General features: G+C 46.8%; 7 protein-coding genes across 7 annotated transcripts; 4 read left to right on the top strand and 3 right to left on the bottom strand.

The window, feature by feature from the left end:
• Nucleotides 1-1,763: 1,763 nt before the first annotated feature.
• On the top strand, nucleotides 1,764-2,936 carry FSST1_008064 (sialidase family protein; the record flags this gene model as incomplete). Its single annotated transcript, XM_083224911.1, has 1 exon — nucleotides 1,764-2,936. The coding sequence occupies one exon, from the start codon at nucleotides 1,764-1,766 to the stop codon at nucleotides 2,934-2,936; it is 1,173 nt and encodes a 390-aa protein (XP_083084025.1).
• Nucleotides 2,937-4,427: 1,491 nt separating this feature from the next.
• Nucleotides 4,428-4,768, bottom strand: FSST1_008063 (uncharacterized protein; the record flags this gene model as incomplete). The annotated part of the gene is made up of 2 exons (XM_083224910.1): nucleotides 4,428-4,604; nucleotides 4,658-4,768. The coding sequence occupies 2 exons, from the start codon at nucleotides 4,766-4,768 to the stop codon at nucleotides 4,428-4,430; spliced, it is 288 nt and encodes a 95-aa protein (XP_083084024.1).
• A 1,676-nt stretch (nucleotides 4,769-6,444) lies between these two features.
• FSST1_008062 (Alpha/Beta hydrolase protein) lies at nucleotides 6,445-8,112 on the bottom strand (the record flags this gene model as incomplete). Its single annotated transcript, XM_083224908.1, has 2 exons — nucleotides 6,445-7,833; nucleotides 7,888-8,112. 2 exons carry the CDS (start codon nucleotides 8,110-8,112, stop codon nucleotides 6,445-6,447), a joined length of 1,614 nt encoding a protein of 537 aa, XP_083084023.1.
• Nucleotides 8,113-9,276: 1,164 nt separating this feature from the next.
• Nucleotides 9,277-11,986, top strand: FSST1_008061 (uncharacterized protein; the record flags this gene model as incomplete). Its single annotated transcript, XM_083224907.1, has 2 exons — nucleotides 9,277-9,585; nucleotides 9,638-11,986. The coding sequence occupies 2 exons, from the start codon at nucleotides 9,277-9,279 to the stop codon at nucleotides 11,984-11,986; spliced, it is 2,658 nt and encodes an 885-aa protein (XP_083084022.1).
• Nucleotides 11,987-12,214: 228 nt separating this feature from the next.
• FSST1_008060 (uncharacterized protein) lies at nucleotides 12,215-13,687 on the top strand (the record flags this gene model as incomplete). The annotated part of the gene is made up of 2 exons (XM_083224906.1): nucleotides 12,215-12,937; nucleotides 12,992-13,687. 2 exons carry the CDS (start codon nucleotides 12,215-12,217, stop codon nucleotides 13,685-13,687), a joined length of 1,419 nt encoding a protein of 472 aa, XP_083084021.1.
• An 875-nt stretch (nucleotides 13,688-14,562) lies between these two features.
• Nucleotides 14,563-15,158, top strand: FSST1_008059 (uncharacterized protein; the record flags this gene model as incomplete). Its single annotated transcript, XM_083224905.1, has 2 exons — nucleotides 14,563-14,934; nucleotides 15,114-15,158. 2 exons carry the CDS (start codon nucleotides 14,563-14,565, stop codon nucleotides 15,156-15,158), a joined length of 417 nt encoding a protein of 138 aa, XP_083084020.1.
• Nucleotides 15,159-15,346: 188 nt separating this feature from the next.
• FSST1_008058 (uncharacterized protein) lies at nucleotides 15,347-18,763 on the bottom strand (the record flags this gene model as incomplete). The annotated part of the gene is made up of 1 exon (XM_083224904.1): nucleotides 15,347-18,763. The coding sequence occupies one exon, from the start codon at nucleotides 18,761-18,763 to the stop codon at nucleotides 15,347-15,349; it is 3,417 nt and encodes a 1,138-aa protein (XP_083084019.1).
• Nucleotides 18,764-19,857: the final 1,094 nt, after the last annotated feature.

Here is a 19,857-nt window from a genome sequence, read left to right as displayed (position 1 = left end):
ACTTCCATTGTTAGACTTTATGGTGTCAATTGCGCTGGGGGCGAGACGCCGCGCTCAGCTACGCTAGTCATAGAGGAGGGAGGAGTCATCGTCGTGGGCATTTTATAAAATACAGACCAGGCAAAATAGGTGTTTTGCCAACACACGGAAGTGCCGGTAGATAAGTTCTGTCAATGACTAGGATTGTTTACCTTGATATTTTGCGAGTTAGTAGCATTTGTGAACTGATTTGTGTAAAAGATCAGTCTAGAATGATTCCTGATAGAAGAACGATCTATCGTGAAGAGATCAGTTGGCTAACTGGCTGGTGCATGCATAAAACAGGGAGATGGCTTACCCTATGGCTTGACGATAGTTCGTGAAAACAGCATCGAGAACAACAACAAAGTTAATCATATACAAGGAATAAATAGAAATAATCTGAGAATATTCTTGAGGTATGTATTTGCCTTATTTAAGAGACTTTTCAAAGACGCAGAAAGGAAATTGCGCATCTATTATAAGTATCTGTTAGTAAATTCAGTAGGTTATAAAGTATTAAGGATTAACTCCTGCAATTACTATTATAGATATTAACCTCAAAGCAGAGAATACTCTTCCTATCCTTTTTAGAAATTTAAAATATTGTATCTTTATATATATAGATCTTTTAAGATTAATCTTATAATTTATTAATACTATTATTTGTAAAGATAGAGATAATAGACAAGTAATTAACGTTCTGCTAATATAGTAGCTAGAAAAGGATCAAGGTTTTATCTATTAATAACTCGCTGCGGGCGAATGGTTTAGTGGTATAATACTCCCTTAGCATGTTTCCTCTGGAATCGTCATTGGGAGTGGTCCAGGGTTCGATTCCCTGTTCGTCCAAATTAGGTGGTTTGATTCCACTGTTATCCGCTCTTTTTGCACTGCGCCTCTGGTTGACAAGCCTGTCCATCTTTCTTTTTTCACCTTCGAAAGAGCGTGGCCTTCGTCATAAGTAACCTATCTATCACGAGCGGTAGTTATTACAAATTCTCCTCCACCCTACAGTCATAAGCTAAGATGAAATAAGCAAGAACTGGGAAAGCGATACCAGTATTCCAAGTATATTCTTGCTAGGGGACAACATCACATGGCGACGATGGTAAACCACTATTTTTAACGTTTATTCTGGTTGAGACAGTGACAAGAAACCTGTGATTGGCGCGCGTGCTTCTTTCTCCAACTACAATAACAAAGGACTGTGGTCATCCAATCGCAACTGTCAATTCAGGCGAGAGGCTTTCACTTGCATGAGTCCAAGACATTCGCATACTTTAAGCTACATCACAAACAGGAAATAGATCTTCTACCAGCTCGTACATCCCCTGAACCCAGATCATGGCCTAACCTCCATATGGGGAAACTCTCTCCGGCTACCCAATCAAGAAAATTTATCAAGTCTTCTATTTTCCCCCGCACAAGACCTTTACGCGGGGACCCCGCAAACAAAGCAAGGATTCAGGGGTGAAAGGCCAGGCAACGGGCTTGTCTTCCTGAAAGAGAGAGGTCATGACACCATGAAAACTCCTGCCGCACCATTCATATGCCGACGCTACAATTAAGCATCTATGAGGACGTCGGTAGATATTCCGAACCTGTCTGATAGCATCACGAGTTGGTTTCTTGGACAAATAGTACCGAGGCTACAATAATAAATATAGTTACTATAAAAGACGCAGAGATCGTCAAGTTGAGCCAGCTAATATTGTGCCTGTCATCTGCATCTCGTAGCAATCATGCGTTTCCAATCCCTTCTCTGGGGAGGACTTTTGGGCCTCTCTACCGTTCTGGCTGCTCCCACCGCCAACTCTGGCCTTCAGGAACCCCCTTCTCAAGTCAAGCGTGCCGTTCCTACTTCAACCTTCTCCAACAACGTCATATTCTCTCCTCCCTCTAATGCCGGATGGACCGACCCCCGTGTACTCTACGCTCGTGCCATCCAGCTCTCCGATGGCTCTCTTCTCTCCACCTGGGAGAACTATTCACCTGAGCCACCTCTGGTTTACTTTCCCATCTACCGATCCACTGATGGCGGTGTAAAGTGGACCCAGATCGGAAAGGTTCAAGACACTGTTAACAACTGGGGATTGCGATACCAGCCTGATCTCTATGAGCTACCTCGGGCTATTGGAAAGTGGCCCAAGGGTACTATCCTAGCCACTGGAAACAGTATCCCTACCGACTTGAGCAAAACCAAGATCGATGTTTATGCTAGCACCAATGGCGGAAAGACCTGGACCTTTACCAGCTCCATCGCTTCTGGAGGAGAGGCTCGACCTAACAATGGCCTCACCCCTGTCTGGGAGCCTCACATGATGGTTTACAAGGAGAAGCTTGTGTGTTACTACGCCGACCAGCGTGACCCCAAGCATGGCCAGAAACTATCTCACCAAACCACCACAGACCTCGTCAGCTGGTCTACTCTTGTTAACGACGTTGCTGACAGCAACTACAACGCCCGCCCTGGTATGCCTGGAATTACTCTCCTACCTAATGGTCAGTACATCTTTGTCTACGAGACGTGCGGTACCGACGGCTGCCGTGTCCACTACCGCCTGAGCGCCGATCCCCTCAACTTTGCTGCTGCCAAGGACATTGCTCTCGTTTCCAACAAGGGCACTCGTCCTGTCAGCTCACCTACCGTTGTGTGGAGCTCAGTTGGTGGTGCCAATGGAAGCATTATTGTCAGCGCCGGAAGCCAGAGCCAGATCTTTGTCAACAAGAACCTGGGTGCTGAGAACTCTTGGGTTGAGTTCGCTACACCTCAACCCAATGCGTACACTCGAAGTCTTATGACTTTCAAGGAGAACGATAACTTCCTCCTTATCATTGGTGGTGGATGGTTGCCTCCAAGCTCTACCAACCAAGTCAGCCTGAGTGTCATTGACCTGAAGAAGACTGGATTGTAGGTTGTGTAGATAGAACAATCGGACTACTAATAGATACCATTACTTTCTACCTCTGAATGAAACATATGAACAAATATTGAACAAATGATATGATCGCCAGGTCCCCAATTCTGTAGCTCTCAAACATAACATGGACTGCAGATTCTTTCGCCTTGGTGCATATGGGATAAGAGGAGATGCTGCAGTACGCCCTCAATCACATTTTGTAATGAAAAATGCCGATTCAGGTTCCACTTCAATAAATAAAAGAGGGCAGCCATGGCTATTCATCAATCTTAGCCTTAGAAGCGGTTTTGGTCTACATGCTTACACTGAGTTGACTGTTGTCCATACTTGTGTACGGTACGTAGACCATTCCTTTAACTGGCAGATCCCCTAACTCTAACAAAAGCACATATTAGACCAGCACATGCCAAGGTTTCTATCTAAAAAGTTACTCCGAGTACAGTGAGTGTCTCATAGTATTCGACAATCTCAGTCTTTTATTAGTTGAGTGCAATAATTTTATTATCAAGTGACCCGCTATGTGATCTACCAACTAAACACAAGAAGAGCATATCTCAGATGTAGCTACCCGCAGATTGGAGATGTCGCTTTCTTTACAATTGACTGCCAAGCACGAGATAGCTGCTATCTCGATATTTCCAGCGCTTTTGCAATGGCAGGGTATGTCAGCGAGGTTTGTACAACCGACCGCAGAGGCTGCTGAAGTGAGACATGGGATCTTATCTAGCGTTAGCATGAGTCCGATGTTCAGTTTTGTAAATCTACTGACGCCGCAAGGTGGGATGGAAGAAAGCTGGGTACAATCAGGGGGGCTTGTCATTGTTGCCGCCAATGTATTGCTGACGACAGTGACAGACGACATGAATAATGATTTGGCCTGCATTTTGATAGATCCCCAATTGTATGGATGTTATGAAGGGCAGCTAAGAACTACTTCTGATTAAACCGCAGGGGAAGGATAGTGGTATTTATTTGTTTACAAGAAAAGGTTTCATGGGTGTCAAGACTGTCCTTGGAAATCAGATACCGTATGATGGATTGATATAAACCTTCCCGCACATCTTACTTCGTAATAGCATGTGCCGTTCTTTGACTTAGTGAAGCACGATGTCGGTTCTTCTGTCGGCTAAAACCGATCATGTGCCACTTCGGGACTGGGCTTTATACCATAGTAGCACGATATAGAACGGTCCGATCGAGGTCTCGCTTTGGTGACGCATGTTAGTAACATGTTCTACAGAGGTGACGTCTACGGGTGAACGTTATCTCAACAAGCGAATTGGCCTTCCTCACTCGCGTCACATTTTAGAGAAAGATTTTATATACGGTTACATGACGAAGCGAATCTGGCCCACATTATTAATCATTGTCTTACGAGCTTACGACAGAAAGATGTCCCTTCAAGGTTAACTAAATTTGCGTAACTAAGATGGCTTGTATTCAGGCATGTGCTACCATTTATATACCCTAGATGACATGCCACATCTAAGCACAAGCAGTGCAGACAGCAGCGGCGGCAGCTTGCACGGATAGCGCCAATGGAATGCCACAGTTGCCGACGACACATCCAAGAGCCGAAGCCTGAATCACTTCAGAGCTAGCACACTGGCAGGCAATGTCGCTACACCCGGCAGCAGAAGCAGCAGAGGTGATACAGGGAGCCTTCAGAAGTCCATTAGTCCATGATGCATTTGAGTAATGGTTGTGTCACTTACACCGCAAGTGGGAATGGCTGACGTCTCGGGACAGTCAGTTGGCGCGGCCTGTGGCATGGCGAAGGCAGTGCCGAGGAAAGCGGCGACGATGAAAGAGGTAGTGAATTGCATGTTTAATGATAGGCTGGTACAGTATAAAGGTTTGTGTTGAATCGTTGAGTTGTTTCTATCGAACTTCAAGGGACCACGCCATGGTATTTATAGACGAAGCCCGACTCCCGTCGCGTTTCCCTGCCCTCCTTAATTTGCCAGTGTAGAGCATGTGAATACCACTGTCCATACTTCTGCGGCGCTCAATCAAGATCAATGAAGTCTAGGAAGATCCTTTCCGTTGCATGTCCTGTATTCCAGCCACTCGAGACGGATGGTGTTTCCTCTTGTGGCATAACGACTTGTAGATCGTCTCACGATTAAGGTCGAGCCCAGAATCAGCGACCGGCCGGCGAGGGGAACCCCGAGCGGCCGAGGCTTGTAACTTCGTATCACTTTGAATTGCATCACACGTGAAGTTGTTATTGAGAGCATGTCACAATTATATCAATCGAGAGCAGGGTTCCCCACAAACATTTCCTGGGGTAGCGGAAGGTGGTAGTGTGCCGTTACATTAGCGGCAAGGAACTTGGCAAAACTAGTAGATATCCTTGCCGATATGTAGACGTCCGATATAGGAAAGTCTTCGAGCACCTCACCTACTGTGATAGCATTGTATATTCATATGGTCAAGTAAATACTTGTACGGAGCGGGGTTTTGGTAAGACAAACCGATCAGATGATGATCGCCAAGATAAAATCATGTGAAAGCGAATATCGTACATGTGAACAAAACCTCTTGTCTTTTTTCACCGTGAAAGTGCCCCTTCCTCCATCCATGGCATTGCTGGAACGTGATTAGCACTTGGCCGCTCGCTAGGATGATGGACAAGCATTTCCCCTATTGTGATCTATACATGATACATCCTCGTCTAGTTCTCTCCTCTGTAAATTTTCCGTCTAACCTGAATAGTATCTTGAAGTCGGTGATTATTCAAGACTTTGGAAAATGTAACAAGCGTTCCATGTTCTAAAAAACACCAGGATGGCTTCTCACATTTTCCCCACCACTCATATTTCGAGTGCTCAAGTACATCGACCTGTTTTAGTCGAAGGTGTATTAGTATAAAATAAATAAATTGTTTGAACGATCCTCAGTCAAATGTGTGTTGATCGTCGAAGCAAAACTCTACAGATTACAAACAACACAAAGCAAAACATTCTTTTGGGGTGTATCTATGGGGGTTTTAAATTAAGGGACTTGATAGATACAAACAGACTTAACCTACAGGGGCGAATGATGTATACTACAATGACAATAAGACCCGAGGTTTGGAGACAGTAATGTTATGACTGCATACATATAGGAAGAGACTCTCAGCCGAAGCAACTTCCTATTGGTCCGGGATATCGTCATTGGATGTGTGTTATCTAAATAGCTCTATATCTGCCCCTCTGTCATGGTATCAAGACTGCCTGATGGCCGGAGTGTGTCTCGTTTGGCAAAGCATACAGCTTCCAAAGATCCAGGTATAGTGGCCGTGAATCACTTTTTATTTTGACGTGGGAAATGATTATTATAAAACCTAGAAGACCTTTGTACTCAACTTTAGATAACGCATACAATGACACGAGTACACAAGTTCAACCATATGGTTGAGATATGGAGACAGATCTACGCTCAGTGATCTAATAATATAATTGTAAATTGTTCTCTGTATTAATTTTCCAGCTGTTTCTAAAATCAAGTCCACTACTCATTGACGAATATCTGCGCCGATAGAAGAAAGATATTTGCACTGTTTCTGCAATTCTTTACTTATCTTCTCCATCCTCGTGCTACCGCCAGTCTCAAACAGAATGCGCTCCTTTCCCTTCTCTGTCCATGTCTCCCACTTGACAGACCCCTCATGACGATACTTGTTGGGGTCCAAAGATCGGATAAAACTTGACCAGTAGCCCTGAACAACTGGGATAACAGGCCCGTTCTTTTCACCTGGAAAGTAACTTGCTGGAGGATTATTGTTACCCAGTCCAGGTCCGAAGATGGCATTCAATTCAGCCACGTGGGGGACACCAAGACCTTGCGCCATTTCATCAGGGTCCTCGACATTATATCGATAGTTCCAAGATTGAGAAACACCGTACTTCGTTAGGGCATTGGAGATGTAGATACCAGGGCACATGTATCGCATGTCTCCATATGCAGTGCTAGCCTGTCGCCAATAACATCCGGCATTGGGGCAGGTGTTGTTCTTGTTGGGGTAGAGGTCATTGATCTTTCCAAGCTGCTCCAATGTCAAAAAGGGAAACTGGGCTTTAAGGAACTCGTCACTGTCGGCGAGACTAGCGGCATCCCGTGGCGGAAATGGAGTTCCACCGTTGGTATCATCGCCTGTGATGAGAGGGACCTTGATGAACTTTCCTTGCTCGAATAGCTTATATGTCAAGTCAGGGATTAAGTCGTTGTCGAGTGAAACGGTCCACATGTAAAGGGGACCTTTAGAGCTCCCTTGAAATGGGATAGCCTTGTTCACTTTCTGTATGTCTTGGGGTGACTTTGAGCGAATGCACCGTAGAACATCCTTCTTGGAGCCGGCACAACCAAGACGAATAGCCAGATTTTCGTATTGGTAGGCTGACTCCTTGGGAGTCAAAAGTGTGCCAAAGGAGATGGATTCTGCTGCAGCGCCATGGAAGAGCCCTTCATCTTTACCACCATACGCACTCAAATGAAGGCTGACGCTTGCAGCACCAGCAGAGTCGCCTCCGATGACCACGTGGTCTGGGTTCCCTCCGAACTTGGCGATATACTTTTGGACCCATTTGAGGGCCTTTCGCTGGTCATGAAGACCAAGGTTAGGCTTGATGTCGGCACCATCGTTAAGAAATCCATATACGCCAACGCGATAATGGATACTGACGACAATCACATCTAAATCACCAGCTTTGACGAGGCCTGTTCCGTTGACGTTGGGATTGGCATTGTTGTTGAAGCCGCCACCTTGGATATAGAAGTAAACCGGAAGCTTGTCTTTGCTTGAGGCGTGTGTCGGGGCCCAGATGTTGAGAAAAAGGCAATCTTCAGCATCGGTATCACCGATGGCCTTTGGGTCAGTGCTCGTCCCGATGCAAACAGGCTTGCGCTGTTGTTAATGTCAGCCGATATCCTCCAATTTAATTTCAGGGAGACGTTGTACCTTGGCAGCATCCTGTACTGCTCTTACGTGGCTGGGATCTTGAGGCAGCGTCCATCTCAGATCTTTGACTGGCGCAGCAGCGTAACGCACACCAAGCCATTCCGAGACGCCATTCCCAAGATCGTTACCCTTGTACTTGCTGTATCCGAGATCAACAGTGGAGTCTACAGCGACAGAGGGCAGAGCCAGTGCGCCAAGCAGCAATAGGCGAGATATCGACTGCATGGCAAAGTCAATTAATGTATAGTGACACTCTTATTGAAACACGAGAGAAGTCGATGACAAAAAAATACGATATAAACAGTTTTCGGCTCTCAAAAGTTGATGCCGTTCTCGGCGCTTCACCGGCCTTTTATTCCAGGTTTGCTTGTCCATATTTTCATTTTTACATTGCCAGAGATCACGAGTCGACGTTTTGATTGCTCCATTGGGTCAAGCCTTCAAAGTCCGGGGAAATAAAGTGGTGCATTGTGTGGGGGATGGGGAAACTAACAAGGATGAAGCTGTTGGAATACTACCATGGTTTACCCAGCACCGACAAATGATTTAGCCTGGACTGGATATCATTCCGCTTATGCATGATCAGCATGCTCATATTGGACTAGCCTATCATGTTTTCCGGCTGGTAAACAAACGGTTCAGAATGGTTCAGAATGTTCGCCGAAACTGACAGGCTATTGATGAAGACGAGCCTTGCCTAGGATGGGTCCTAGTGGCACTATTTATTTCCCCAGTTCTTCCTTAGAATTGTTCTAAGAACAATATTCTTGCCATGCAGTCAATTGGACTTCATACAATCTCATTCTTGTCACAGCTACTCTTTAACTAGCGATGGAAATGTCGTCGAGTCACAGTCAAGTAAGCATCTGCAGGAATGGATGGCGCCTAGTCAACAATGAATGCCGTTCAACAGTATAGGCAAGGCTGGAACATCCACCGCGTGTTGAATTCAACATTAGTCGCTGTTTCTTCTTAATTTGAGATCACATCTCCAGCTTCCAGGACCACTAGAAGCTTGAATAGATTACGAGCGGCTTGCCTATCAGTTGTCTCAGATGTGACAAGCCTCTACTGCAGGGAGAACATTGTCTCGGAAATCAGATCTTGCGATGGTCATCAAGCTAATAAAGAATGTCCTTCACCGTAGCGTGTGCCCCATAGACAATACGTGGCATCAAGGGAGATATTAAATCCTCCCTTACGACCAACTCCATTCCACCAGAAACCCTTTTGACCTGCGCGCTGTGAATGAGCTGGACTAGCCACGGATAACAGAGATAAGTACAATTCGTTGTGAAAATACGAAAGCCTCCTCACTGTGATCTTTTCTTGTCAATATATCACCCCTCGGTGACTAACTATTATCATCCTGCCATCGAGTTCTTCACGATGAATCGATACTGGACAAGAATTCTGTCCACAGTCCTCGCAACGCTTTTCCTGGCGGCTGTTACTCTCAAGACAAATTATCCAGGGAATGACCCCTACAGATGCCGTGCTGCTCAGAACACAGGTCGATGGATAGACCCTGTACGAGATGAAGAAGGAAATCGCGACCCCTTTTTACAGTGGCAGCCTGACGGATGCATTTTGAATCCATACGAGTCAGAAGACATTCGAAGATGTATGGAAGGTAGGAGGATAGTCGTCTCAGGAGACTCGACATCAAAACATGTTGCACGTGCCATGGGCCACATGGTAAGTTCTTGTGATAGCTACTCACTCACGATTGGTACTGACGTAACCATAGCTTGATAGCAAGCATTTCAAGAAGGATGACTTGGTAAAGGGATTACCGAAAATGAAATCATTCAATCTGACCTACCACGGACTGAAGATCGAACGCCTTACTAACGTGTGGATCTCCGCCCATGATGTTCCAGGCCAGGAACTATTCGTGCAGAACATCGAGAAATACGCGTACGAGAGGAACTACATTCCCACCATTGAGGAACAAGAAGGCCCCGCTCTAATATATATCGCGGCGGGTGCTTGGTTCAGTCAACCTCACGTTGTCACCACGCGCAACAAGACTGATCCGCAGGGAAAGAACAAGGTTGATCCCTGGGATACACGCTATGAACTCTTTAGAAATCACGTCGTCAGTCTCAACAAGTTCATTGGCGAAAACACCCCAGATCATGACCCCTTCACAGCCCCAATGGATCCTTATGACGGCATCGGCAATCTGATTCTGTACGCCCCGCCAGCCGGACCGCGATATCTAGGCGACAACCCTTATCAGAAGATAGATAGAGGCCGAAGGGCGGACGAGGTTGCTGAGATGCAGCAGTGGTTCCATGACAACGAAGGTAACCTGAGCATCCCTCTTGTGTGGTCGGTTCCAGGTATGGTCGTGGGCCAGGATAAAATCTGGCGCGATCCCTTACGCTCAGGTTTTCATGTCAAGTTCCACGTCGCCCAGTTGCGGGCTAATATCCTTTTCAACATGCGGTGCAACGCGAAGCTGGACAGGATGAGGTCTTACCCATACTCACGTACTTGCTGTACCGATTATGGTATCAAGTCCTTCACACAGATAGCTTTAGTTGGGCTGGGCATGGTTTACTTGACCATTTGTATCTTCTGTGAACTCTTGGACCTTTTCACCGACCGACCGCAGGATGAACCCCACTGGAGTCTGTTCAACATACGAATAGGATGTCTCGTTTTGGCTCTACTTATGTGCTACTACGCAGATCGCACACAAATGATGGCCAAGGGAAGTAAGCTTTGGCAGTTGGGAGACTTTATCGCTCTGGGTTTACCGTGCGTCGCCATTCTGATCTTTACCATTCGGCGTTCAGACTCTTCTCTGGATGTGTCTTTGACAAAGCCGGATGCGGACGAGCCATTTCTGTCGACAGACCAGATTGATGAATGGAAGGGATGGATGCAGCTTTTCATCCTCATATTCCACTGGACCGGAGCCCATGGGGGTCCGATTCACATCATTACTTGTCTTTGCGTGGGCGCTTATATCTTTCAAACTGGTTATAGCCATACCCTCAACTTCATGAAGGAGAAAGACTTCTCCTTCAACCACGTTGCAGCCACTCTTCTTCGACTCAATATCCTACCATGCTTACTCACTTACTTCATGGACACAGACTATGTGTTTTACTACTTGTCACCGCTCCTGTCTTTCTGGTTCCTAGTCGTATACGCAACCATGGCATTTTACAGGAGACATAATGCCGATTTGCAGTTCTTGCTGGTAAAGATATGTTTCTCCTGCATTCTTGTCTCAGTCATGTTCCTTGCCACGCCATTCACAGTTTGGGCATTTTACATCCTGCAGGCCATCTTCAAGACACAGTGGAGTGCTGAGGAATGGCAGCACAGCGTCACATTAAACATTTTCATCGTGTACGTCGGAATGCTGGCTGCTATCATCAACCGCGAGATGAAGAACGCAGATGTTTTCGTTCGTTTGGGTCTTCGTGTGTGTCTTGCTCTTGGAGGTCTGTTCTCAATCTTGCATTATCTGTCATTCACCTCGGGCTTCACCGAAGGCTCATACATGAAGTGGCATCCTTACGTCTCTGCTATTCCGATCTTGTCTTTCATTGCTGTGCGGAATATTCCATGGGCCGCGAGGAATTATTACTCTAGAGCTATGGCCTGGCTGGGTCGCTGCTCTTTAGAAGCATATGCCCTTCAATTCCACCTACTCCTCGCAGCTGACACGCAAGGAATCCTCATCGTGGATGGTCTTTTTGGCGATGGTACACTTTTGGGAGACCGATGGAGAACCTTGGTCATAATTGTGCCCATTTTCCTATGGATCAGTCATGCGGTAGCTGAGTCGACTACCTACATTGCCAATCTACTAATGCATGAAAGCGCGGAGAGCGAAAAGACTGCCATATCCAGACTTTTGCCCAATTGGATAGAGATGATTCCAGGCTGCTCGGATATTACAGAGCCCAAGATTCGCATTGTGTTCCTTTTTCTGCTCATGTGGTGCCTCAACTTGATGACACCTGGACATGACGTGCCAGTTGCAATGGATGGAGGCCACAGTTTTACGGAGCAACCTGGTAATTTTACCAGAGAGACGCCGTCTTTGGTTCAGTTAAACGGCACTACTTGGTAGAGTAGATATAATGTATTTATTGAAGCATTTTAGTGATGTAGATCCCCTGTTCGCCACTTCTTGATCCTAATTAGGTAGGTAGATAAGTAGTTAGCGCCGATCCCCCACCCTCTCTATCTACAAACAGGATGAGTCAGAAGGAATTTTCATGCAACGAGCAATTGAGCTAATTTTTCACTCTCCAATCCATTAAAGTTCCTTCTATTGCAGGCACCATCTCATTCAACAATGCCGTCTTCTTCTTATCCCGCTCAAGCTGTAGAGCTGCAGAGTCTCGATTTCACTCGTGGAATTAATGCAGCGCCGAAACAACCTAATCCGGTTTTGTCTTCGGCTGGCCGACGCCTAGGAGGATCCCACGATGATCAAGATCAAGGTCAAGATCAGCAAGTCAATGCTACGGACGATGAAGCAATTCCATCAAGGGCTGCTGTTGTTGTCGAGAAGTGGAACGAGCCAATTGGTAATGCCTTTCGGGTCGCTGCTGTTTTCTTTAGTCTTTTCGTCTCTGGCGCCAACGATGCAGCCTATGGTGCTCTGATTCCTTACCTGGAGACATATTACGAGCTTTCATACCTCGTTGTCTCGCTCATTTTCCTCTCTCCGTTCGTTGGATTCATCGTTTCTGCCGCGACCAACAATTATCTTCACATGAGAATCGGTCACCGATGGATTGCCTTTATGTGCGGTGGATGTCACGTCTTGACATACTTGATCCTCTCTCAGCACCCACCCTATCCTGTCCTGGTCTTGGCATATGTCCTGGCTGGTTTGGGTAATGGGATTGGCCTTGCAGCTTGGAATTCTTATATAGGCAACCTTGCTAGATCCAACGAGCTATTGGGTTTTATGCACGCGAGCTACGGTCTTGGAGGTACTGTAAGCCCTCTGATTGCGACCAGCATGATTACCCAAGCCAACCTTGGCTGGTATGACTTTTACTATGTGCTTGTAAGTTACTCTCAACGCTAAGATTTGTCAAACATATTAATCGATCCTTTACAGCTTGGCATGGCCGTCCTCGAAACTGCTACCCTCACATACTCATTCTGGCCCAAGACAGCTCAGAAGTATCGAGAGACTATTAATGCAACGGGCACCCGCAATCAAAGTACCCGGTCTGCCCTTTTTGTCAGACCCCACGCTCGTGTCGTTTGGCTCTGTGCTCTGTTTCTCCTCGGCTACGTTGGTGTAGAGGTCGCCTTGGGTGGCTGGGTCGTACAGTTCATGTTGCGTGTTCGTAACGCCGACCCTTTTGACGCAGGAATGACAGCCGTCGGCTTCTGGCTGGGCATCACAATGGGACGCATGATTCTAGGCATGGTTATCCCAAAGATAGGTGTCAAGCTGTCGCTCCTCATCTTCATTCCCATCACTATGGCTCTGCAGCTCATCTTCTGGCTCGTCCCCCAATTCCACGTATCAGCCGTGGCTGTTGCTCTGCAGGGGTTTTTCTTAGGACCTATGTTTCCTTGCGTAATCGTGGCTGTCACGATGCTTCTGCCCCGACATCTTCACGTAAGTGCCATTGGATTTGCTGCTGCATTCGGAGGAAGTGGTGCAGCTATTCTGCCTTTCGCGGTCGGCGCTATTGCGCAGGCCAAGGGTGTTCAGGTTCTGCAACCTATAATTCTTGCCATCCTGGTAGTTCTACTAGGTATTTGGGTTGGTCTGCCCAAGATTGAGAAGAGGAAGGACTAACGAAGCTTGACAATTACCACGTATATCTTCTGTGCTTCTTTTTTTGTTTCTTGTTTATATGAGGGTTCGCGGCGACGGGAGACGTCCATTACTTCAGGGAGATTATCCGGTCATATTTGCAAATCAAGATCAATGACTTGTCGGTAAGTGCCAACAGCAACAATATTTTATACGTAAATATAAATAGAAAAGAGACATTCTGTAGGTTCATCATCTTCTTGATCCAGCTTTACCGTGTAAAAGTGGGATTCTATTCCATTATTGCGATACCTGTGTCGTTCTTACTTTTAGAAGGTAGTGTCCGCACAATAATAGTCTTTGATTCAAGGTCCAATGCCGTCCGTCAAATATACTTTTATTATTTCAAACTCTGATACATACAGTCAAACATGATTTCATCTTGATGATAACCCAGTCACACATTAAGTTTGAAGAATCGCATCAGGTGACAAATCTCATTCCCATCTTCAATATCATCAACTATAGACGTGCAGCTCATGCATGGATATGGAAGACCTTACAGCTATTGTGTACGAAAATCAATGAAATGGAGGACTATGTTATCGGAGATCCCATCTTAGTTACTGTGATTTATGTTAGGTCGATGTCTCAGGTGCTTTCTAATCCTCACGCGCTTTAACTTTAGACACAGCGTATTTCAGCGCACATTTATGGGCACCCTGAGTTTGTTGATCCACAAAAACCTTCACCATATTACTTTGCAAAGTGTTAAAGTTTGCGGAGGAAAATTCATTATATAAAGAGTCTCTGAACTCTTGGTTATGCGAATTCTTCTTACTCTCTTCCAACATCGCGTCCCATCAGCGACCTACTTACTGCTATCCACGACTTCACCTTTCAACGGCAACTATAAAATGGTTCTTTCTCCCTTCTCCGGCAGACCCGTCCTATCAGCTACCGACGAAGCTATACTAGTTTGGCTGGGCCTTGCTTCCGCTGTCGATGAGTATGGCAATAGGCAGCTCCACAAACGGCTCGTTCAACAAGTGTCGGCCCTAGGGTTCTACAGCTGTGATAATGGTCATTGTTTCGAGACCAATGCTGACGCATTTATTACTATTCCAGACCGGACCGTCTCGGAGGCCACAATCTACGTCCTTGGTTTCACAGCGGAAAAGACGGCAGAGATCTGGGAAGACTGGGTGGATATGTACTTGGACTTACCAAGCGTTCCCGACTGGTTTCTTTGTGGATTTGCGCTAGACTACATCAAGACCACTATAGATGTAGGCAATGACAAAGACGATGCCACATGGAGACGCGTCATGACTATTTGGGGAGTGGCAGCCTCTCTTCAAGATTTCATCCTAGATCCCGCGCATAGGAACATTCGGGCTAAGCACAGCTGTGCTTCCTGGATCAAGAAAACCATCCAAGAGCGATATATAGGCTACGCGATATTCAGACGGCATCTCGGTCACGAGCGGAGTTGCTGGAACCTACTATCTAGAGACATCATGTTTTTGTCTTCTCAAATGGGCTAAGTGGTTGTTCATCTCAACGAAGTCGATGGAAGATGCACAATGGTGACTAAATATGTAGCTTATCTAAGATTTCAATATGTACAAATTGTTATACCTCGACCCGTGAGTGCGTGAGTTCAGCCGCCCTGGTTTTGAACTTGAACGATGGTCCTGTTCATTTGCCATCAAAAACCAACAAACTCTGAATGTTCACTCTCCCAAAGCCGCCCTGCCTTAGCTTTTGACGTCCGCAGTGGATCGGAAACTCAGCAACGGCCATGACACTGATATCCTCTACATCAACACCAGTTTTGACCAGTAGCTTGAGCATCGACATCAGCGTGCTTCCAGTCGCCAGCACATCATCAATTATCACTACCCGGGCACCTTTTCGAAGGTCGTTGGCGCTCATCTCAATATTTTCCTCTTTTGTTCCATTTACATGAGACGAGACGTGAGAGGCGCTCTTAAGGACAGAAACGGTTGGTGGCGGAAGTTTCCCAGCTTTGCGAGCCGGGATCAGACGAACGTTTACATCTGATGCCAGCGGTACAGCAAAGATGTACCCTCCAGCCTCACAGCTCACTATAGCGTCAACTTTGCGCCAATCAACAGCAAGATGCTTCTTTAACAAAGACGTGCAAAGCCTGTGCCCGCCTTTCTGTTGACAGATTTCGAGAACATTCCGGAACTCAATACCTGGTTGGGGAAAGTCGGGCACCGAACGAACCAACCCAGCAAGCCGCCGAAGATCGTCATCCAAGAAAGGAAGTAGGTTGTGTTTGGCGAATACCTTGACCTGGTCATTGCTTGCCATTTCATTGTCAAATACGAAGCTTGTTTGATAGTCTGAGTCATATCTCATCGTCTTTGTGCCGTTTGAGTTGCCATGGTTAACATGATTGCCATTTGTGAAATGCTGTCGACGAAGAAACTGAGTCTGGTGGCTAGCCTTGACACGGACGTCCAGCAATCTGAAGTCTGGAACAAGGTGCCACAGATTTGTCACGGGTGCCTCGTCTCTCATGCCAGTAATGAACAGAACATCCACATCGACACATCTCACAACCTCGGCAAAGTGCTCTTCTGCCAGACGAGGCCGTTGTTTGACCTGTTGCTCGAAGAATGCCGTCAATGCCTCACGATGCTGCTCTTTGTATGCACGGTCCTCGAGCAAACGCTTCAGGTCGGCACCTGTATGCGAGGCGTATTCTCGCTTCGTCACATCGCTTATGCTGGCGACAGAGGTGCTATAGCCATGCTCCTTGATCGTGGTGGCCCAGATATTGGCGCAGTAGTCCTTTCCAGCACCATGTTCTCCAGATACAAGAACAACCATCTTCTGTGACAACATGTCTTGCGAAAGTTGACATGCGTAAGCGAGTACGTGGCGGGGGTCAAGGGCTTGTTTCAGCTTTATCAACTTTCGAAGATTCGGACCAAAAGCTTTAGTCGCGAGGATGGCATCTCGAGGATCTGGCCCAAGGTCGGCGCCGTAGACTCCTTGACTCACTGGAAGAAGGGCTTCAACCACATCATATACCCAGCGAGTTATTGCACGTGCAGTCGGTGTATGATCCTCGTCCCTGGGCCAAACGCCAGTCACTACACAGGCAAAATCCCAGTCTCGGCAGCCAAAGGCGGAAGCGTCGCTAGCAACACATCGGACTTGCCGTCCTCCATGTAGGAGATGGAAATAACACAAGGATGATGGGCGACTGCTAATTGCAGTAAGAAGAATGTTGGTGAGTTCAGTTTCTTCGATGTTCTTCAGGAAAACACATCGCTTGAATGAAGAAGTCTTCCCGCCACCATGCCCGCCATGCATCAACGACATGTACATCTCAGTGTCAAACAATCCGACAGCATCAACAGTCTGTGTTCGATCGCTCTCTCCAATCGCCTTGATAAATGATTCAGGGGTCGCCGGAAAAGGGCTCCCATCTGTCGCGATCTCCCTGCTTTGGAAGAGAGTGACTCCAAGAATCAACTGTTTGTCAACGTAATACAGATAGCCATCTGCTGATGATTCCAGATTGAGAGGACGGGCAAGTGTGCCGGCAAACTTCTGAAGAATATCCTTTGCATGTTCCTCATCCTCGAGGGGGATAGACCAATCTTTGACTGAGAATGAACGGGCAGGGTAGGCTTTGAAGGTGACGCTGACAATAATCGCAAAATTGTTGCCGGCACCTTTCAGGGACCAAAGCATATCATCTTCATTGTTAGGTCTGACGGCTCCAATCGGCTGGTAGTCACATGGTACCTGTCCAACACAGAAAACCTGGCCGGACTCAAGGCTGACAAGTACGGCGCCAACAATAGCATCGCAGGTCAGGCCATAAGGCCTGGCTTGGTGACCAATGCCCCCCTGGAGCCACAGTCCAGCTCCGACACTAGGACGGGCTCCCAAAGGAACAGTTAGACCTTCAAGCTGGGTGGCCCGGATGATATCGCCTGCTTTACATCCAGACCCAGCTACCACCAAAGGATGTTCATAGATGGATTCGCCTGTATTCTGGACGATGTGCACTTGATTGAAGGCGCGCATATCTACTGAGACAACATTAGGCCAACGACAATGACCACTGTGGCCACCGCCAACGATAGTCAAGCTGAATTGATGCTTCAAAGCCCAGGTAATGCACTTCTGGACATGGCCAACCTCTGTCGGTCTAACCACGGCCGCCGGTGCATAGGAATGAGCTTCTTTGTTCTTGACTTTGTAGTCTTTGGGGGCCAGTGGGACTAGCGTCGTTAACTCTGAGAGCGTGGTGGAATGCCGAATAAAGGTCATGATGACTTCGGGAGATGCGAAAGTCAGAGAATCTGGATGGTTTTCTTCGTGACGAGCCAAGCTTCGGCATGTGTTTCTCCATTGCGTGTGAACATAATCGTTAAGTTTGTCGCCTTGAATTGAGCGTTCAGCCACAAAAGAAGCGAAACGGTTGATAGTAGTGTCGCTATCCTGGATGCGTAGTGTTCCATCTGGGAATATAGCTGACCTCTGACAAACGAGATCATCGAGACAACGCAGCGAGTCGCGATGACAAACGACAAGTATACCCGCTTGTCCCTTCTCGTACAGCATGTCCAAAGCGTGCTTGATTACCTGATCCTTCGATGACATACCGTACAGACTGTGGCAAAAGAGGATGATATGATGCTTCTCATGGACAACTGTATCTTGCGTGAAGGGTTCTATGTGAATAGATGAGGTACACAAAGAAGGAAAGGGCGAAGAGTCCTTTGTCGGATACAACCAGTCTTTGAGCTGCCCGGCAAACACATGATTTGGTTCATAGGCATTGTAGCTTGTGATCTGCTGTCTGATCTGGATGGGTAGGTATCCGAGAACACTCGTGGGGCCTGGACCGATTTCGAGCACCGAAACATCTTTCTGAGATTGCAAGTGGGAATGAAGAAGCTGTGAGAGTTTGGGAATGACGAAGTTACGGTAGTTATTCCACCCGTTATGATGCAAGAAGAGATCGAAGCCCTCCTGGTATTGGTCATCAGACAACACCTGGGTAGACGCCTGGGAAGGGATTTGTTGCCAAAGGGCGATACGTAGGGCATCAAGAGTTGCCATGCTGGAAGATTCACGGGTTTTAGAAAAAGAAGTGTACAAAGTCTGAGAGATGTGAAGAGAACAAGTGAGATCTGATGTATATATACTGCCAGCACTGCCAGAGTCGCTCTAAACTATGATTGTCATATCAGCACCCTCAGCATTAATTGGATTGATGGGCCTCCTTCGTGTAACGGCAAATGTCAATTTATTCCCGCCGGCGTGGTTTCCGACAGTGAAAGAAGCGAATCTTGTTGCAAACATGGTAGAAAACGACGACAGGCAACGGAAAATGTAGTGTTTGGCGAGACGGCCTCATGTCAATTGGCTTTAGCTAACGACGTGTATAGCAAAAATGTTGGTGTTACTCTTTGGTCCGGAGGAGAAGGCCACTCTGGGGCAAAGCGTGAGCCTCCCTTGCAAACATGTTCAGACATCCTTGCAAACAGAGCCACGGAAAAACAGCAAAAAAAGAAGTGCCTCGCTTGTTTGCAATCGTACTTTATAGGAACAGCCCGATGCGGGGGTCGAACCCGCAACCTTGAGATCGCGTACTCGTAAGAGTCTCACGCTCTACCGATTGAGCTAACCGGGCGTGACTCTTGTTGTTATAAAAAGCTGCATTATTCTGGACTAGGATATGCATGGAGTTATGCAGCTGACTCCCTGACCATGGATAACTCTTGCAACCATCTCATTCCACCAACGCGTAAACAAAGACACCTGTCGCGAAATGAACACGATGACGCGTCAGGTATCCAGGCCCTGTTTTACTAGTGCAAGACATAACTATGCATAAGCATATTTTATTTTATTATTAGCCACTTGTCAACTCGCGAGTTGGCGACATATCTGGACAAGTAAGGGATACTGGCTACACGAATTCAACATAAGCCGCAACTCCTTCACCACAAGCGAACTTCAGTGTCACTTACGCGAAGAGTCTAAACAAAGAAGTCTTTACCAAGCAACGCATGCTTATCTTGCCAAACTGCCTAATCTGAAAAATCGACCGACTGTGTTGATGCTGCAGGGTAGCACCCCCATTAAATTATCTTGAGATTGCAAGATTGGAATGATGACGACGTGTTTGGATGCTCCTAGTTGAATCTGGC

This window comes from Fusarium sambucinum, chromosome II (assembly GCF_050947815.1).
Source record: "Fusarium sambucinum isolate potato_lamoka chromosome II, whole genome shotgun sequence".
Lineage (NCBI taxonomy): Eukaryota > Fungi > Ascomycota > Sordariomycetes > Hypocreales > Nectriaceae > Fusarium > Fusarium sambucinum.
Note: the sequence above shows the minus strand (reverse complement) of the source record. Positions and strands in the feature narration are given on the sequence as shown.